We start from the raw sequence: 19,412 nt of genomic DNA on the forward strand, positions 1-19,412 counted from the left end.
TTTTCACTTTTTCCGTTCTCTTCACTCGTTACATCCCCCTTTTCTGACTTACACCTTTCTTATTATACTCTCTGGAGATTATGATGTATTATGAAGTGATTATCTTTATATCCCTGTGTTTCTGGATAGACTGTCGGGACGGGTGTTTTGTGGTTATTCTTACTACTATTGCTTGTCGTTTATGGGAATAAAATCGGGTGGTTCTGGGAGGGTTATGTTTGGCGCCTGGGAAAATTCTGAAAACATGATAAGTTCCGGTGGATTGCTTCGTTTTCTCTGGGTTTCTTCTCTGCCATTGTTGTATATATTATTTGGCTTCTTTCTAGACAGTGACATGGCGCTGATGAGAGAAATGGTATGAAACCTGTCTGTCTAGAGGAGATGTGATTTGATGAATTTCTGCGACTGTTTTTTCATGACTGTATCGATTAAATTGATCTAAAAAAGAAATCAAAAAGCCTTGATGAGCCCAAATGACATCGACTACGTACATGCCCTATAAGGCGGCTGCCCGGTGCTCCTTCCCGCTGTCATTCACTACCCATCCTTGGTCTGTTTTGCTCATCAACGCCCTTCGATACTACGGCTTCCCTTCTTCCATTCAATCGCCGTATTTATCCTCTCGTGTACAAGTCTTTTGATTATATCCCCAGAGCTCATACCAAAAAAGTCCAGAAAGATGGAGAATCACCGACTGAAGACCAAGCGCGCGGACAACCTCTTCCATCGAGGAACACCAAATTTCAACAACCTAGAGATCCGAAGTACATGGAATGGCAGGGTTGACGAGCCTGCGGATCTCCAAATCTCGCTCGAAGTACCTTCCTTTTCCTCTCGTCGTTGCTGGTTAGCCTTTGACTAACCACTTCACTCGCCCATACAGGTCAAATGCTCTCCAAACACGCAGCTCCCCCTCCTAAACCTCCGACCGTCGTATATATCTCTCATCAAGAAGTCTGTTCGCTGTATCTCCGATGAGAACACAAATGAAAAGTCGACAAGCCCTCCTCGAAGTCCGTTGTTCGCATTCTCTGCTCCGGTTTCCGATGATGATGATGAGGAAGACGACGGCGGAGTGGGTTCTGTTTACGATGAATGTTGGGAAGAGGAGGGACGGTCTGGTTTGTCGGTTATACCTGAGGAGGATGAGTTGTTGGAGTTGGGGTTGGGGTTGCTGGAGCCGGAGCCAGGAACAGCACCATTAGATGACCTTGATGTGTCTCCCGTTTCAGTATCTGCCCCAACAATCTCCAGTACTGATGGCTCAGCTACTGAGACGGGGTTATCTGGGCTAGGTTTGACGCCGTGCTCTGGAGACGCAGGAGAACCCGGGGAGCACACGACGGAAGAGCAGGAGTCTGAGCAGGAAGATTGCCAGGATTCTGGGGCCTTGTCTTTATTTCAGTTGTCGCCTCTCATGGATTATCCGCCAGTGTTTCCCTATGAGGAGCCCACTGTCTCGCAGAACCTGGGGAAGAGGTCTGCTTCGGATGCGTGCCTGTCGGACAATGAGCAGGACGACGAGAAAAGAAAGCACCGCGTGGGTATGTCGACAAATAGCAGTAACAACGTTTGCACCGACCTTGCCGTATTTGCAGAGGAAAAGACACCGACACGTCATATCAGCAACAGCATCGAGAAAATCCCAGGAGGATACTCGAGTCGACTGAGCCTCATTCCCGAAATCAGAACCACGGGTGGACTTCCGCCTGAGCAGCAACAACACTCAGAAGTGGACAATTTTTACCAGGAGGAAACAGAGGCTGACGATACTTTTCAAGAGAAAGAAGATAGTACGGATTTGATCGATAAGTCAACTCCTGATACGTTGGTTCCAGAAGTTGTGGCCACAGGCGACGTTGACGCACAATTGATGGTTGAGGAATTGGACACTCAATCAAAAATCGCGAGCGATGAACTACTCATTTCTTCAGACACCGACGAGGACACATTGTCAGATATTGAAGAAGATGACCATGAAATTAGTTCGCCAACCCCAGTGATGCCTTCGACTCCTGTCATACCACTCACTCCAACCTCGCTTACGCACACGTTTGCACACGATGGTTCGGTGACAAACCACGTCAAGACAGAAAGTGTTGAAGCAGTTCTAAAAATGCCTAAAGCTGCGAGGGATGATTTGCTACCATCTCCTGAGGCTGGAGGGACACCTACCAAGGATGACGAAGACGATGATCCTGGCTCGCCAACGCCAGTGAGACCTACAAGACTTATCATCCCGCTGACTACAGCTCCGGTGATTGAAGATACGAAGAGCCCATCGATGTCATCTAGCGCAGACATTGCTTATTCTGAAAGCAAATCCTTCCAGTATGTGTCAAGTGAACCGGGGTTTGACTTGAAGGATGGGATCCTCCTTGTCAGCAATCCTCCACAAGCCAACTTCGCAACGTACAAGATAACGATAACCGTATCAGTCCACTTAAAAAAGGGAAAGCTACAAGGTTGGCATGATTTGGTTATACCCGGACTTCCCAGAGTGAGGAATGGCGAGAGTGGCTTTTTGATCTTTCTGATACCGGAAGGCTGTGGCATGGAATTTCGTACCACGAATTTTCGCAGGAACAGGTTTGTGGAGAATTGTTTCTTCGCCGAGTTCGCTATTTCAGGGGATCTCGTCATTCCGCTGCGTGTTTGTGACTTGAGATCTTATGGAATCGTCAAGGACTTCACTGTGGACTACGAATTCATAGCTGACCACGATGTGTTGGATGGCAACAAAGTGGGTGTTGCCTACAATGCTGTATGCGAGCTAAAGCTACCTAACCGCCGTATCTGGGCCGATAAATGCTGCTTCCTCCTCGACATTGAGGGGGGTCCTGAGGGCTTCTACCAATACGAACTTGATCAACCCTGCACGAAATTTCCAATCATCTACCTGGCATCATGGAATAGGCCAATAGGCGCAGCTCACGTCCAAATTACTTGCCCTCCAAAAACCCTGGAGATGTTTTGCATCACTTGGGATGTTAAAGACCTCAGCCGACTGGAAACGAAGTGGCTTCCACGGATCTATCCCGGATCACCTGGTGTTAACGGACAGGAGAGGCAGACTCTTCGAAAGAGGTTTATCAATGCCCTCGGCGTAGCTGACTGTTATGAAATCGTGGAAGCTGGGGAAGATTATAAGACAGTGGAAAACTCTGACTGTCCTGAGGTTTCCGTACATTACGCGTGTGGGGATAATGGTGCATCGCAGAACCAAAAGGCTGACGAGACCTCAGATGAAAACGGTTCATCGAGACTATTAATGTCATTTACATCGTCATTATTCTTGCTATGGACTGTTATGGTTATTCTTGCCATGGTTCGTACGCTTATTATCCGCGTTTTCGATCCCTTGAGCTGGTCCTCGAGTATGGAGTCGACTAACAATGTCACGCACGTGGACGTTCGCGATGTCCAACCTGATAATACCAACGTCAACACAGAATACCACCCGTCAAATTATACCATCGCTGATCGTTCTCACGAGTGTAGTCCGGACACGATCGAGATGCTGGGCATAGACTATGGAAGTTTGGAGAATGAGACATCCATTGAAGGAGAGAAAGCTGAACTGGAGACGTCATCGGTAGTTGGAGATAAGAGAGCGGATGAACCCGAACGAACCGAATCTGGTATCAATCCAAGCATTTCTGCAAATGAACGGTCCCTGAGAGACAGAGTCGACTACCTGCTTGGATGGAAAGGACCTACATCCTAGTCGAGAGATGAGGTAGTGTAGGGTCCTTGATTGATTTGGCACACATTGTATGCATAGTGGTTGGCACTATTAGGATTTAGATTGAGTTCAATTGATGAAAGACTATTGTACACGCTTCCAACACTTCAACACTTCCTCCACGGCCCATGTCAAGATTTCAGTCATAGGTCTGCTCCCCTGTCCCGGAGCAACGGCAATCCCAACATCCGTCCTCACATTCGTCCCACTCCCAACCTTCTTAACTAACTCCGCAGAATCCACATCCTGCTCTCCCTCCGGTACCAACAGCCACGCATGATCCCGCACATAATGTGGCCAGACAATATCATCCACATATCCCGGCGGATCCTCCCAAAAGGTCTGCCGACCCTCCCGTCCTTCCCCACTCCCATCCGACGCCGAATTCCTCTGAGGCAGCGGTGGCTCCTGTGCAGGCCCAGACGTCACATACCCCGACCTCGCCTCCCTCCTCACTTTAACATCTTCATACGCAGCGGGTAGGAACAACCGCACATCGATATTATCATGCACAGGACGGAGAACATGCCCCTTATCAGCCTCAGGTGCATACAGAAGAATCCCTTCCAGAAAAGCTAACGTCCTCTCTCTCCTATTATCACACCTCTTACCAACAGTAGCAGGAGTAGAAGACACCAACCGCCCCTCAACAAATTCCCTCAATCGCTCAACAGTCTCAAGACTAACACCCGAATCAGCATTCTCGTTAAGGTCCTGAATACTCTTTAGGTTCTCCGGGAGTGAGCCCGTGTCGTGGATGTGTGAGAGGGCACGACTGAGATGATTGATGTCGAGGGCCTCGATACAGTCCCAGTCTTGGACTGTTTCGCCGGATGGGGTTGTTGTATATGGGATTCTGTTTCGTTTATTAATATCTTTCTTTCTTTGCATAAGGAAAGGGGAGGAGTACTGGTTATCAGGCACATAGAAATCATCTTCATGGATGACAAATGTTTTTGAAAGTGTTGGTGAAAAGACCCGTTGCAGGAGGCGGGCGAGAGTCGTCTTGCCGCTGGAGGAGGGGCCGGATATGCCGATTACGAGGGCTTGGGAGGTCATTGTCCCTATGTATGCTGGTAATCTATGAAATACTGTATATATGTATCATTTGATATGGTGGGATTTTAGTGGAATAGAGGTGACGTTGGAGAGAACAAGGCTATAAAGTGATTATCTTGGTGGGGTAGTCGACAGTGGAGCTGGAGATTGGGAGATTGTCATACTAGTACAGCGATGCAGAGTACTAATGTGCTGATATGAGTATCTTCTACAAAGATTGGAATTCACATCAATTAAGGAGCTAGTCTTGCTGCCTTGTATCACATCTCTGCGATGCGTTCCGGAAGACTACATAAATTCACTAAAACAGAACAATGCCAAGACTGTCTGGCCAATTAAGACAACCTGCGATTCTCACTGCAAATGATGTCATCTAGGACAGCATGAGCAGATGGGCACTTTCCTTTTTCAGAACAAATCACCAGAATGTTTTTGTTATTCTTTCACAGATAATCCCTAAATACATATACCAAATGAACCCATGGATATCTCAACAAATCAAATATAGAACACAGTTATGAAACCATATCCTCAAAGCATTTATCCCAAACGCCCTGGATCCGATACCTTCGTCTGTACATCCTGGCCCGAAAAAAGAGCGAAAGGAGGAAAAGATGTAGCAGTACTGGTGATGGTGGATAGAGGAGGAGACGTAGAAAGAGGCGTCGCACTTCCATTAGTGCTATTGCGAGGTCGACGTGGAGGCATCCGCGAAGGCGTCATCACAAGCCCATTCCCATTCACATACCCCGCCGCTTCCTCTGCTGCTGCTGAGTTCTTTCGTCGTTTAATTTGAGGCGTGAGGAGATCCGGCTCATTTTGTTCTCTGTCTTTTGGGCTTGCATTCGCACTGTCCATGTCGAACCTCAATATCTTGCGTTTCCGTCTCGCGGACGTCTTGGACGGCGATGGTAGCGGTGTATTGAACAGTGAGCCTTCACCTATCCGTTGCCCCTTCCCTTTCCCGGAATCAAATTTATCCAGCACCGGCGATTTATGGCGATCAAAAAATCCAACCGGATTCCTTAGAAACGCCAATCGCGCAAACGGATTATGGTCCCCATTGTCACTCTCAGACATCGGAAGGAATTTCTCATTCTGAATAATAGTACTCATGGCGTTGTCATCCAACAAATCCTTCTCCGCATGCTGGATCTCTGAATCAGACATCTCCTTCCGTCGTCGAAGCATCTTGTCTTCTAGTGTATCTTTCAAAACGAGCGTCTCGACGTATACAGCTCTGGTTTGTCCGATCCGATGGGCACGCTTGATTGCTTGACTCTCCACATTGGGTTGCCAGATTGGGTTTACAATAAAGATGCGCGATGCGTTGGCGAGGTGGAGGCCGTGAGATGCCTGGCGGAGGTCCATTAGGAGGACGCGGACTTCTTCGTTTTCGCGGAATAGGGCTAGGTATGAGGTGCGGAGGGCAGGCTTGAGCGTATTGGCGTAGATCCGGAAATCAACGCCTATCATTTCCAGACCTTCTGCTATCCAAAAAGCTATGTTGTTATTGTCGTAGAAGATGATGATCTTCTCCTTCTCCTGGAGCTCCAAAACCCGATCAAGAAGATACGTCAACTTGGCCGATGCAGTTGCAACAAGTTTCGTCTGGGTAAGGGGCGAATCCTTTGGCAAGGACTTGAGGAGGCCCTTGGAAAACTTTGGCGAACTCGTCTTGGCACTTTTATCCGGCGCACCGCTCTTCTTTGGCAAAGTCACAGGTGTACTGATCTTCGTGGGCATGGGCACAGAGTCGCTCTGCCGTTCAGCAAGTTCACGACGTGCCTTGATACCCGCACCAGCGAGACCTTCAGCCGGATCCTCTGCGCTCAAGCGAGACGTAATAAATTGCTGAGCCTGACGCGCCTGCGAAATTCCCAGCAAGAGTGGCTCAGTATCCGCCGTTGATGGGTCAAGAGCCCAAAGACTGCGCGCATGCGCCGGGAAACCCTGCACGAAGACACCCAGTTCATGGTATTGTCGAAACGCGCTCCGGCTTCCGCAGCAAATGGCGATCTGTGCAATTCGAATACCCTCGGTCATCATAGCGATATCATCCTTTGGCATTCGTTCTCTATTCTTTTGCAAATATTGTATTGCAACGTCCATCGTCCCAGAGATATCCTTTTGGTCAAACCCAGACCACCAGAATCCAGCTTGCCGGAAGTTGTTGATAGTAAGACTGAGATGCTTCCGGTTACGCGGATGAAACATGTAGTCCTGATCAGACCGCTCTGAGGTGATCGCATTGACGCCCAGGATGGCGATGAACAGGTTCAGACTCAATTGATCATAGAACGTCGGTTCTAGATGGATCACCTTATTAGATAGCGGCGGAAGAGGCGTCTCAACGTGGATGGTATCCATGCGGTGCCGTACAACGAGGCCCTGTAATGTTGCTCGCAGTGACGGAGCTTTTCGACGTTTACCATCCTCACCGACCGGTTTCATATACTTGGTCCAATTTGCAGGGTCATTCGCCCGGGAATTCGACCATGGCTTCAGATCTAAAAATTCTACCACAATATGGCGCAACTTGTCCATGTCCTTGAGTTCATTGTCAAGCGCTGACCCGGTCATTTTACGACCTCGAAGCGCGGTATTCGTAGCGTTGGAAAGTTCAATCTCGTTACTATACGTCTCTCGCGAAGCTAAGCTGATTTCAACTCCATACAATCCACTGGAAGGCGTTCCTGACACGATCCACCGGCGCTCGACTTGGAGTTGATCTAATAGGTGCACCATGTTAGTCCGTTGACCATGTCCAGCAACATTGTGGCCTTCGTCGACAATAATGCGCAGCCAATGAACCTTGGTCAATGGAGAATCTTCTGACTTCGCTGAAACACGGCGATTGGGCACCAGTTCACCAGCTTCTTTCTCAAGGCGGATCCTCGAGAAGAGGACGATATCATAATGCAATAATTCGTCGACTGACGGTGTCTTGTCGGAGCTGTTTCTTAGAACGCGCACCTTCAATCCTTCCGTGTGTTTGGCTATTTCACTTCCCCAGTGATCGACCAGGTTAGGTGGCACGACGATCAACGTCCCTGAGCAAAGGCCAATTTTCTGCGGCGGTGGCCTCGGATATGGCACACCGTTCCGGCCTTTCTGCCTTGTTGCTGCTGATGGAATGATGTAATTGCCACGGTTTTTTTCGCATGCTTCGACACACCGATCGTAATATAAGCCGTCTCTTTTCAAAGTGTCAAAGTACCTTTTCCACGGCAAAGAGTACCGTCCTGCAGCCGCAGCCGCCATTTCAACGAGACTGGCAGTCTTCTCATGGACAGGATTCTCAATCTGCTGATGGTACTGCAGCGGAATGCGAGGGAAATGTCCCTGTGTCGCCAATATCACCGCGAGGCATATCAGGGTCTTGCCGCAACCCATGGTCTCTGCTAAAATACCCCCGCAAGCTTCCGAATACATCTTCTTCTCATGGACGATACACCCTTCCTCTTTATCATAGTAGTACTCATGACCAAGCGGATTCTTGCACGCCTGTAGACGAGGATCAAGCATCCTTGCTGGCTGTGCTTCACGCTGAACCATCATTGCTGCCGAGCGCCGTTGATAAGGATACAGCGCAGTCTTGAGACCACCTACCCCCGAGTCACTCTCACCAGCACCAGTAGCTGTTGAAAGCAGCTCTTCCATCGCCTGCCTTGCATACAGGTCTTGCATCGTCTCCACCTGAGGCACAGGATCCTGCAACGTATTGAAAATATACCACATTGATTCATCCTCTTCACTCTTCTGTTTCTCATTGATAACAATCTCATTCTGATCCTCGGGAAACTTTCCCTCCCATGCTTCACGTGATCGGTCCACCCTCGCCATCACGGTCTTGAGCGCGCGCCGTAATGCCATGCTCGAGCGCGGAATGGACTTGCGGCCCACATCATCTGGTAGAACGTATATGCATACGTAGCTCCATTGCGGATGGTTTTTGTAGGGAAAGGTGCATGTTCGGATCCAATTGTGTTTCTCCAAGTTTGCGATCGCTGGCGAGGGGAATTCATCGATGTTTTTTGGGATGTTGGTGGTATCGAACATATTCCGTTTCCTCAACACACCGACTGGTATATAAGACTCCAAGTTCAGCCCAGACGATCCATCACCTGGTTTACCATCTTGCGTGGTAGTGGGAGCAGATGTCGAGTCCGAATGCAAAGGCGAAGGCATAGCGGTATCTGAGAACTCGAGGATATGACAGGATCCGCACGAGCGACGCATAGAGGTATCTTCATCTGTCGAACAAGGCACATGTTCGCCGGAGTTCGTACCCTGTTCCTGTTCCTGAGCCGAAAATAAGCCACGGAACGATGAGCTGCACAAAGTCACGCGAGGCCACGAACCTGACAAGCAGACGCTCTGCCGAACAAATCGAGCTTATTACTCCATACATTTGAATCGCCATAAAGAGGAGTGAGGGCTTTTGGCTGGTCTGCCAACATCCTCTCTGGAGAGACAGAGTTGGGGAAATTGAAATGAGCCATACCGCTGGGCTCCATGCGTGTATTGGGAACGGCTTTGGTAACAACGGCATGAGAAAGTGCGAGTTAGGAAAGTAAGACCCGTATATATAAAAAGTTCTCCTAATTAACACGGCGATTCCATTTTGAAGCCTCGTCCAGCCTGTCGCGAGTGAATCAGAAGAACTGCATGGGGAAAGGATGATAAGAGACCTCCGAAATGGTGGCGTTTCATTGGTTCTGGGACTGACCGCTCCGCTCTTACCATATCGGGTTATATTAGTTAGTGGATGGAGTACTCCGTAGATGTGAATAGTTAAGGACATTATTATTAGGTGTTTATTTAGAAAGCCGCTGCTTTGGCTGTAGGTAGAGTGAAGGAGAGAAATTGTAGAAAAATGCATTTGTAGCCAGAACGCAGATGGTAGTAACAGTAACCCCAACGTCCAATGCCCGAATATATACACCGAACACCAGATGTAAAACAGACAAGAAAACCGGCCAACGATTGTACAGAGCAAACCAAAACGCCATTTCATAAAGTTCATCCATGGATGCATGCAAGGAAATAATAAAACCGAAAACTCCAATCAAATAACCGATTACTGAGTTAAGAAATCTTCAATCTCGAACCCTACCCGTCTGAGAACTTTCTCCTCAAGACCTTTAGGAGTGCCTGTCGCTTTCCGCACGACAACAGTCCGCGCATCGTGAAGACGCACCTCGACGGGATTTCCTCCAAGCTGGTCGAGTTCATCCTTCTCACATTCCCGGATGTAGACCGTAATGTCCGGGCCCACACATGCACGCCAGAGGGAAGCCATCCATTGCCAATGGTCAAGCGGCGCATACGAGTCGTGGATGGGAACCGAACAGGCAAATGTGTCGGCGGTGGTGAGTTGGTATCGAGGCACCAGAGCAATGGGACTTCCGCTAGAGCTTGTCATCGATGACGATGGTGTCGCAGCGGATCCATTCTCACTGCCCTTGGGTGACCCAATTTGCAAGTTCGCTGCTTCGGAGAGTATGGTCTTTGGTGAGATACCATATTGAACCTCTTCGTCCGCTGGATTTATCATGGGAGACCCAGCGGACGGCCGGACGAAGTTGATAATCTCGTCTGAGATTCGGTGCCACGCGGAAATGGTGTCGAGGTAATCCACCGTGGCATCCTTCATTTGCCCTGATTCTGAAGACGCATCGCGGGGGCGGACCTCTGGCCCGTCGAATGTTCGGACACTGTATCTCCCTTCCTTCTGCAAAGCACTTCCCAGATACTCGACCGTGGCCTTCACCAATGCCGGATCCTGTCCATCGACAGCAATAACCGGACCCCGTTGTTGCTGTTGAGAAGCATCCCTGAGAATGGGAGCCAGCGGAGGCGAGATTTTGGCGAGAACTTTGATCTTGTTCAGGAACGGGATGGTCATGACAGTGCTTTCCAAGCTTGATCCGTTCTGAGAAAAGGGCGTTATTGGGGTCATGATCCCGGGTGCCGAAGCAGTTGTTTGCAATGGCGGTAGCTTCAAACTAGGATCATGTGGAGGCTGATTGGTTTTCATATTGGGATGCGGCCGTGGAGGATGTAACATGTGAAGCATGCTGTTGCTGTTGGCGCCTCGTGAGTCCGGAGTCTTTTCACGGGGAAGGCTTGCCTTGAAGGGATAGGGATTGAACCGGCGACGCTTCGAATCTGGCGATCGAGATCCACTTTCTTCCCATTGTCGCGAACGGGATGGCCGAGGCCCGCCGTTGCTTCCAAATCGGATAGGATTTGGGGACCGATCAGTGTCTTTGATACGGCACTGATAGCTACGGACAGGCAAGGTGTCGGTGTGTGAGATCCCGTTACTGGAGGCAGAAGATCCATTTGGTGTGAAGGGAGCGTCTGGCGAGACTGGTGGGTTCATGATTCGACCACCACACTTATTGCAAACTGTCGAGCCAGAAGGCGTTTGTGTGACGTTACTGCGAAGATTCCCATCACGGCCATATCGACGGGGCTGATACCGGTATTCAGGATATTGTTGCTGGTGGCGAGCTTTTTCTTCCTAATCCATTGTTAGAGTTTATTAGGGCTGTGGTTGGGTTACTCAGCTCCATACCTCTGCGAGAGCCTTCCATTCATCCTTGGTCTCCTGCGGAAGCTTCCTCCATTGTTCACCAATGATCTTGGAGATATCCGGGTTAGCCAGACCGGGGTTCTGAGCTACAACCGCAGCTTGATAGTGTTGGCGATAGAGAATGAAAGCTAGGGTTATCGCTGTCAGGCTTTTGTTCCAAAACTTTTCCGAAACCAGTCACTCACCATTACGGGGTCTGGGGATCTTGGGGTCGGGTTGACAGAGACAAAACTGGGCCGCAGATTGTTGTTGCTGCTGCGGCTGCAGCTCTCTGGAACTCGACGACTTGCCCGGGCTGGAGGAACCAGACCGATCTGAGAAAGAGGAGTGTTCACGAATAGGAATTTCCTTGGCCGATGGTAACGGGGCGATAGGCTTGTGGGACTCTAAAGTACCACCGGAAGCCATGCGGTTGTAGGCCACTTTGGCGCGGTTGATGGAGGAGAGATGAACCTGGGGCAAGGAATTGGCGTATCCATCGTGGGAAGGAGGAGAGGAATAATGACGATGAGGAAGAGGAAGGGAATGATGAGAACAGTCCATCATAGTGGCCTTGTGAGAGTAATCGTCGTTCATGATTTTGTGCTCGAGGAGGTTACTGGTTTGTCTAGGAGGAAGCACAACCTGGGCAGGCTCATGATGTAGAGCAGCAGGCACAGGGAGCACTCGATCGTAAGACATTTAAACAAAAGACGAGCACTAGAGATGACGATGGAGGATGAAAGAAAGACGAGGCAATGACATAGATGAAAGAAAAGTAATAGAGGAGAAAATATGGAAGAGAAAGAGAGAGAAGAAGAAAAAGAAGAAAAAGAGACAAACCCGGCTATAAGGTCATACAACGTCCAGACCCGACGAAATAGTTCTTTATTCTTTCAGATATGTCTCGCTTTTTTTTACTTTTTCTTTTTTTGCCTGCTTTGCTTTCCTTTCTATCTCCAGAGAGTAAAGGGAAAAAAAAGTAAATATGGTAGGGATAATAATAACAAAAAGAAAAGAAAAGGAGGAAATGAATACGACGGGAAACACAGCCGGATTGGAGGCTTTATTTCTTTTTCCTTCAAGTCCTTTGTCTCTGTCGGGGTCTCGCTATCACTTGCGGCGTTGTTTTACAGCTTGCCCAGTCTTTGTTCTCGGGGACCTTTTTCTGGTCTGTGAGGTGATTGAATCCTGTCAGTTTTTGTCATTCAGAGTAACCATGACCGTGGCATGTTCAAGATCCAAGATCCAAGATCCATAGATTGATGATTATCTAATAGTCTTTCCTGAAGCGTCTTCATCCATACTTGTACTGGTAGCATGGCATAGCATACTGTACAAGCCACTAGCGGTAGTACGAGGATACTTGGTACTTGTGCGTGACAGAAGTGTCATTGTTTTTTTAGCGTTTCTTTGTCTAGTTGGCCCGCATGCGGCCATCTGCAGGGATCCCCTCCCAATCATCGTTCATCGGCACGTTCCAACCCGATCTGATTGGCTCCGTCGGGGCAGCCGATCGCAACACGGGCGGAGACATTTGGGAGGATTTCTTTGTTTCGTTTGCTCTTTTTAGCATCGAACTATTCCTTTGCTTTTGGTCTTAATTAGCTGCATTCCTTTGACAGCTTCATTAATTCTCTCCTTTGGGACTGTCTCGTTTGCACAAGTACAGAGTACTGTTGCAGATACTCGTGGCATCATCTCGACTTTAGTCTGCAGAATACAATACTACCTTCCCCACAAATTTCTATCCTGCAGACGTTGCACTGAACATTCCCCTGGTTCCAGTGCAATGGAATACCACGAGGAATCTAACATCCCAGAATCTGGTTCGGTTTTATTTGGTCAATGTCTTGTTCAGTTTGTCAGAACTGGTTGTTTCATGAAGTCAACACAGGCCAGGACTGCCTCTTGCAACAATCACTGACCCATCGTAGTATCCGGCATTCTCATCCGTCCATTTACACTTCCAGTGTTTGATTCATGTCGGATACCAGCTGCCCTGTCCTCTTTTCTTATTTGGTTGTCTGGTTGTCTCGTACGTCAATCGACAATGACTTCAATGACTTTACGTCTCATCTGCAGAGTTCCTTTTCTTGTCTGAGGAACTTGGGCAGACCGTGCAAAACTTGAAAGCTAGCCTCGATTGGGAACTAATATGACACTGTCTCATTCAGGCTGTTCAGGCTGTTCAGAATGATGGTTTGTTGTCTTTCAGATGTCAGTTTTCGTCCGGCTAACATAACGCATAATGTGTTATTATCTCCTCTATTCTGTGCTAATTTTCCCACGTTAGAGAAATGCATCAGACCCAGGTATACTGCTGCACCCCGTTGTCTCACAACGGTGTCGGGCTAGTCCCAATACCACTACGGCTATCTTGAGAAAACCGACCTCTTGATAGCGGATCTTCGTCCAGTCTTTCAGCTTCGAATAAGCCTTAGCTAAGGCCAATGTATTGTTACCAATTTTTAGCACCGCTCGGCAACGACTGAGTTCGAGGAAGCCCCGTTAACACCTCGTGGCTCAAGCCGAAGTCACTACTTCCGATCTTGATACAGCATACAGATCAAGCAACCCTTTGACACCAAGCCACAATACCCTAGTGACGTATCACGTCGCGAACCTGGCTAGGGCCAGTCTCGCAAAGAACAGACACGGCCCGTCCTTACCCTTTCAAGCATATTGTCTTCTTTCAGTACCTTCTTATTATCCGGTCTTTCATGTACCCGATCTTTTGGTACCATACGGATGGCATCCCGCCCCATCGTGAGACTCGATGAGGATTTCGCGGCACACAAAAGACAAAGAAATGCTCGTAGATGCATGTTAATAAACATCCACGGTTCAAAGAAAGTTGTCCATGTGTCACACATGACTGCAATAACACCAATTCGTATGGTCACACAGAGAGAACAGTCCAACCTTATTCAAACGTCCATATCTGTCATGCTCTTTCAGTATGCATGCATACATACCACAGAGACGGTTACGCCATGCCCCCAAATGCAAATCTAATGCAAATACCAGGATCGTAGCACTCTCCACCATGTGCTTTTTTTGGGGGGGGGGGGGGGGTATTCTCGCTAAAGTATTGCTTTGAAATTCTCGTTTTCAGAGAACAAAGAAAACATCTGGAGCCATCCGACAAAGAACCGGATGAGCTTGGGCCCATGCTTTTGGCTCGGCTCAGACGCGGGTAATCCGTCGTTATCACAGGGCAGCAATCATGCTGAGATCTGCTACCTTCTACGTCGATCTATATCTGTATCATTGAGGGGTGACTTTGATAACTTCGTAATGCGGATACGCACTAGCACTTTCTGACATATCCACAATGATATGGAACTCGCGGCCATCCGTGATGTCCACACAAGTCACTATTGACGCCCGATGTATTAACGGTGACCTAGTGGTTGTTATAATGCAGATCTGAGTTGGCGCTGGCGCTGAGGAATGGATATATTGAATGGAGCACCTGGTGGTGCAGACCCGAGAGCTTACCAAAGTTGAGATGACGGTATTCCGCACTTTGTAGAAAGAGGATTGTACTGGAGTACGATGCTCCCCTGTTGGCACTTCTTCCTTGGCAAGATGTAGGCCTCGATAATTCTCGCTGCTCATTCCCTGGTCTTGTCCTCTGTTTCAATGTTCTCACAGCGAACGCTGTCTTCGTTTCCCACATACAGTAGATCCAGGTATTTATTGCTCCGTAAGATTATCGCATATTCAAGCTATTCGACTTGATATATATTCTATGAATGTGGTGGTTCAACTTGTGAGTGTTCCGTACTATTCTATTGGATCACCCGATACTTGGCGTTGAATCGCTCAGCAACTGACAACTCTGATCGAAAGAAATATCATGCTTTTCTTAATAATCTAATGCTGGTCGAAAATCGACTAATTGCACTTGGCTGTCTACGATGGTAGACTGCGCAGTATGGCGTTGATGTCGCGGAGTCCTTATCAGGACAAGACATTCCAAGTTCGCAATGCGACTCACTGGCCCTGAATCGCAGAACCTACTACCATAATCCAGATAGTATTCCTCATTAATCATTTTATTAAAATGCTTGATCCTGTTCATTTCTTGTTGTCCTCGTGCCTGTTAACTCTGTATCTGTAGGAGTGGCTTACATAAGAAGCCCTACCTCCCGGCACTAACGCCCAAAACCGCCTAGTGCAGTCTGAGTCAGCTGCCCACACAGCGGAAATCTCGCTACACCAACAAGCCCCAAAAATCCCACCCGCGCGAGACAAGAACTCCGACGACTTGAAGAAAACATCTCCGACCTGTCGACAAAACCGTAACCCGCGCCTCTGTCTTGACCGCGCAGCTTCCGTCAAGTCAAGATGAAGCTCAACGTCTCCTACCCGGCCAATGGGTCGCAGAAGATCATCGAGGTCGATGACGAGCGCAAGCTCCGTCCCTTCATGGAAAAGCGCATGGGAACCGAAGTTAGTGCCAGCCCTTTGTCGTTTGGTGTGGAAGGGATATGAAAAGGGATAGAGGAAGAGGAGGAAGCGAAAGATTCGATACGACCGAATGGAGGATTTGCAAACGTCTACGATTTGAGGAATGGAAGGCTGATTGGGATTTCTTCGATGTGTTTAGATTCCCGGCGACTCCCTCGGTGATGAATTCAAGGGTTACGTCTTTAAGATCACTGGTGGTAACGACAAGCAAGGTACGACTATATACATGCGCCATGGCAACAAAGGGATGTGTTGGAGAATCAATGGCTAACGGTAATTCGTCTTTCAGGTTTCCCCATGAAGCAGGGTGGTATGTAACGACCGACAAACTCGACGAAAAACGTCTCATCGAACGAAAACTCATCGAACATACAGTTCTCCTTCCTACCCGTACCCGCCTGCTCCTCAGCGATGGCCACAGGTAAATTCGACTCCGAACCCAACACCCGGCGAAAAATCATTTAGGAGGAACAAAGAAGGAAAATATGCGACAGAGGCTGATTGTTGCTCGTCAATAGCTGCTACCGCCCCCGCCGCACCGGTGAGCGCAAGCGCAAGTCCGTCCGTGGTGCCATCACCAACTTCGACCTTGCCGTCCTGGCCCTCTCCATCGTCAAGCAGGGTGAGGGTGAGCTTCCCGGTCTGACCGACTCCGTCGTTCCCAAGCGTCTCGGTCCCAAGCGTGCCACCAAGATCCGCCGCTTCTTCGGTCTCGACAAGAAGGACGACGTCCGCAAGTTCGTCATCCGCCGTACCGTCACCAAGGAGGGCAAGCCCGAATACACCAAGGCCCCCAAGATCCAGCGTCTGGTCACTCCCCAGCGTCTCCAGCACAAGCGCCACCGCATGGCCCTCAAGCGCCGTCGTGCGGAGTCTTCTCGCGAGGCTGCGTAAGTTCCCCGACATATTGTCTCACATCCGTCTACGTATTACGGGAATCACTGACAAGTCTACAGTAACGAGTACTCCAAGCTCCTTGCCGGACGTGTCCACGAGGAGAAGGCCAAGCGTGAGGAGATCCGCAAGCGCCGGGCGTCTTCGATGAGGAAGTAAATGCGTTGTTTTTCTCCAGGGGTTTAATATGGTCGGTCGGGTTACGTCTCTTGTCTCTTATCATGGCTTAAGGAAACCGAATGAATAAATAAAAAAGTTTTCTTCAGCGACTTGAAAGGGGACAACGAAAGAAGGCTGCGAAGGGGGCGGGTTCCTTTGACAATCTATCAAACTCAGGTTCTTTTGAAGAAAGAAAAAGATATCTTCTATTTTCGTTTTATTGATTGAGCTCTGGGGGAGGCGTGTATCTGCAGGGGCCATGTGAAGTGCAGATAAAATAAAGACATCAAAATTTGGAGTGCAATGGGATGTTTCATTTTTTCTTATTCTTTCTATACTTCGGATTTGTCTATTTCCTTTTGTTCGAACTGCCAATCTATTTCCTTTTTCCTTGAACTACCTATTTCGTACAAGTACGAGTGTTTCACGATTCTAGATAATTTTTTATCGATTGCTATCGCACTTTATTAATTTCTTTTTTATCTGTGGGCAACCCCACAAACATTTGCCACAAATTACACCCGTTTAAATCCATCAATTGCTCAGCTAAAGTACCGTGTCTGGGGTAAAGACATCACTCAATAGAAAACACCAGCCATTTTGTGTATATGTACAAATGCAAATCATGAAAAGAGCAGGCAGCCTTGATTTCTTTTCCCATTTTTTGTGTTCGTTCATCATGATATCCAATTGGGGTTTACACACCCGAGACCAATAATTGTCATAACAGCTAGAAAAATGAAAAGACCAAGTTATGCAAATACCGAAAAAAAAAAAAAAAAAAAAAAAACACAGAAACAAGTAAACAAGGCGTCTTTCCTAAGCAGTACTAGACACTTCATATATTCGCGAATGAAAAGAAATGACCACATTAATTCGTACTCCTTTCGCCCTTTAGAGTATATATCTAAGAGACCGCGTGCGAAAACAAGAAGCTAACTGACTCTCCGTTGTGTGTCCGGCGGCAAGCTTCAGCGAGCGTAGGGCTGATATCGATCGTTGCGATCTTGTCGCAGACTTCTTTCTTTTCTTCGTGGGGAACGGTGTTCGAAACGACGATACGGCTGAGACAGCTGTTGTTGATGTTATCGATGGCATTACCGGAGAGAATGCCGTGGACGACAATTGCGTTGACTTCCTTAGCACCGTGCTGCATGACGGTGTCGGCGGCTTTGACGAGGGTCCCACAAGTATCGGCCATATCATCGACGATAATGGCAACCTTGTCCTTGACGTTACCAACAAGAACCATTCGGGAAACTTCGTTGGGACGAGGGCGCTCCTTGTGAATCAGGGCGAATTGTGAATCCAACCGGTCGGCGATAGCGGTGGCACTGCGGAAGACAAACGCGTCAATTTTGTCAGACGCAAAACACCACTTACAATAAACGAGTCACTTACCGCTTAGCACCACCAGCGTCAGGACTCACAATGACGCAGTTTTCCACATCCAGGTTCTCCCGGATCCACTTCAGCATGCTAGGCTCAGCATAGAGGTTGTCAACGGGCACATTGAAGAAACCCTGAATCTGACTAGCGTGAAGGTCCATAGTGATGACATGGTTGCAACCAGCGGTCTGGAGCATATTGGCCATTAGCTTGGCGGTAATCGGAGCACGACTCTTGTCCTTCTTATCCTGGCGCGCATAGGGGAAATTGGGGATGACAGCTGTGATGCGCCGGGCAGAGGCCGTCTTGCAAGCGTTGATCATGATGAGGAGCTCCATGAGACCATCGTTGATGTCGTTGGGTCTTGTGGACTGCAGAATGAAAACTGAAGAACAGCAAGAGGCCGCACGTTAGCGCAAAAGCGCACTGCGAACAATAGGGATAAGGCTGACAGTACCATCCTCATCCCGTACACTTTCACCGATCGTAACACTCGTTTCTTGGTTGGAGTACTGGAGGACCATGATTTTGGTCAACTCAATGCCGAGTCTGTAGTTCGAGAAAATAGCCGTTAGTCCGACGATCGCACGAGTGTAACTAAAGCGTCTAGAATAACCATACCTGTCGGCAACGAGCTTCGCAAGCTCTGGATGGCTGTTACCTGTCAGGAGCTTAATCGAGTTGGCTGACATGATGTGTATGTTCTTGGATGTGGAGGAAGGTGAAAAATTTCGGAGATGGAAGCGGAGTTCGAGCACGAGAATGTGTCGGATCTGGGGTTACGCCAAGAGCGAGCAGTGACAGAAGACCAAGCTTCAAGAAGTGAACAGGTGATAGTTATTCAAAGATGGCAGATGTTGTTTGAGTGAGAGTTCCCCATAGACGGCTGAGGTGAAGGTCCAGTCCCGAATGAGGCCCAGAAAAAAAAGAGCCCCTCGTGCAGTACCGATCATGTGACGCGACCCACCTACGATTTGCATTGTCACATGATTACGTCCAAACAGGTCATATCAAAGTAAAAAACCAGGTCATTAAGACATCAACTAAATACAGAAAAGAGAAAAGAAAACAGAAGCCCTATATCACATTCCCCCGGATCACACC

At 48.5% G+C, this 19,412-nt stretch overlaps 6 protein-coding genes across 6 annotated transcripts; 2 read left to right on the forward strand and 4 right to left on the reverse strand.

Annotated features, from left to right (window-relative positions):
* Positions 1–1,331: 1,331 nt before the first annotated feature.
* Positions 1,332–3,778, forward strand: EURHEDRAFT_30715 (uncharacterized protein). Its single transcript, XM_040778293.1, has 3 exons — positions 1,332–1,417; positions 1,508–3,325; positions 3,407–3,778. The coding sequence occupies exons 2-3, from the start codon at positions 1,547–1,549 to the stop codon at positions 3,725–3,727; spliced, it is 2,100 nt and encodes a 699-aa protein (XP_040643505.1). The 5' UTR covers positions 1,332–1,417; positions 1,508–1,546; the 3' UTR covers positions 3,728–3,778.
* A 51-nt stretch (positions 3,779–3,829) lies between these two features.
* Positions 3,830–4,804, reverse strand: EURHEDRAFT_446214 (ribosylnicotinamide kinase; the record flags this gene model as incomplete). The annotated part of the gene is made up of 2 exons (XM_040783580.1): positions 3,830–4,601; positions 4,656–4,804. The coding sequence occupies 2 exons, from the start codon at positions 4,802–4,804 to the stop codon at positions 3,830–3,832; spliced, it is 921 nt and encodes a 306-aa protein (XP_040643506.1).
* Positions 4,805–5,344: 540 nt separating this feature from the next.
* EURHEDRAFT_398968 (DEAD/DEAH box helicase) lies at positions 5,345–9,324 on the reverse strand (the record flags this gene model as incomplete). Its single annotated transcript, XM_040779887.1, has 2 exons — positions 5,345–9,109; positions 9,169–9,324. 2 exons carry the CDS (start codon positions 9,322–9,324, stop codon positions 5,345–5,347), a joined length of 3,921 nt encoding a protein of 1,306 aa, XP_040643507.1.
* A 563-nt stretch (positions 9,325–9,887) lies between these two features.
* EURHEDRAFT_373724 (putative HMG box transcriptional regulator) lies at positions 9,888–12,089 on the reverse strand (the record flags this gene model as incomplete). The annotated part of the gene is made up of 3 exons (XM_040778564.1): positions 9,888–11,336; positions 11,391–11,536; positions 11,594–12,089. 3 exons carry the CDS (start codon positions 12,087–12,089, stop codon positions 9,888–9,890), a joined length of 2,091 nt encoding a protein of 696 aa, XP_040643508.1.
* Positions 12,090–15,743: 3,654 nt separating this feature from the next.
* EURHEDRAFT_511977 (40S ribosomal protein eS6) lies at positions 15,744–16,919 on the forward strand (the record flags this gene model as incomplete). Its single annotated transcript, XM_040786015.1, has 6 exons — positions 15,744–15,848; positions 16,006–16,078; positions 16,156–16,176; positions 16,242–16,287; positions 16,385–16,756; positions 16,823–16,919. The coding sequence occupies 6 exons, from the start codon at positions 15,744–15,746 to the stop codon at positions 16,917–16,919; spliced, it is 714 nt and encodes a 237-aa protein (XP_040643509.1).
* Positions 16,920–17,687: 768 nt separating this feature from the next.
* EURHEDRAFT_407823 (ribose-phosphate diphosphokinase) lies at positions 17,688–19,206 on the reverse strand. Its single transcript, XM_040780673.1, has 4 exons — positions 18,930–19,206; positions 18,766–18,857; positions 18,321–18,693; positions 17,688–18,253 (listed from the first exon to the last, which is right to left on the reverse strand). Exons 1-4 carry the CDS (start codon positions 18,998–19,000, stop codon positions 17,827–17,829), a joined length of 963 nt encoding a protein of 320 aa, XP_040643510.1. The 5' UTR covers positions 19,001–19,206; the 3' UTR covers positions 17,688–17,826.
* Positions 19,207–19,412: the final 206 nt, after the last annotated feature.

Source organism: Aspergillus ruber (assembly GCF_000600275.1).
Source record: "Aspergillus ruber CBS 135680 unplaced genomic scaffold scaffold00001, whole genome shotgun sequence".
Taxonomy (NCBI): domain Eukaryota; kingdom Fungi; phylum Ascomycota; class Eurotiomycetes; order Eurotiales; family Aspergillaceae; genus Aspergillus; species Aspergillus ruber.

Excerpts from the sequence above, each read along its gene's own strand:
- EURHEDRAFT_30715 (XM_040778293.1), top strand. The coding sequence starts at position 1,547 with ATGTCGACAAATAGCAGTAACAACGTTTGCACCGACCTTGCCGTATTT. Across the intron at positions 3,326-3,406 it reads CTGTTATGGTTATTCTTGCC|GTGGACGTTCGCGATGTCCA; the intron begins ATGGTTCGTACG and ends AATGTCACGCAC.
- EURHEDRAFT_407823 (XM_040780673.1), bottom strand. The coding sequence starts at position 19,000 with ATGTCAGCCAACTCGATTAAGCTCCTGACAGGTAACAGCCATCCAGAG. Across the intron at positions 18,858-18,929 it reads GCGAAGCTCGTTGCCGACAG|ACTCGGCATTGAGTTGACCA; the intron begins GTATGGTTATTC and ends CTCGAACTACAG. Across the intron at positions 18,254-18,320 it reads GACGCTGGTGGTGCTAAGCG|TGCCACCGCTATCGCCGACC; the intron begins GTAAGTGACTCG and ends TGTCTTCCGCAG.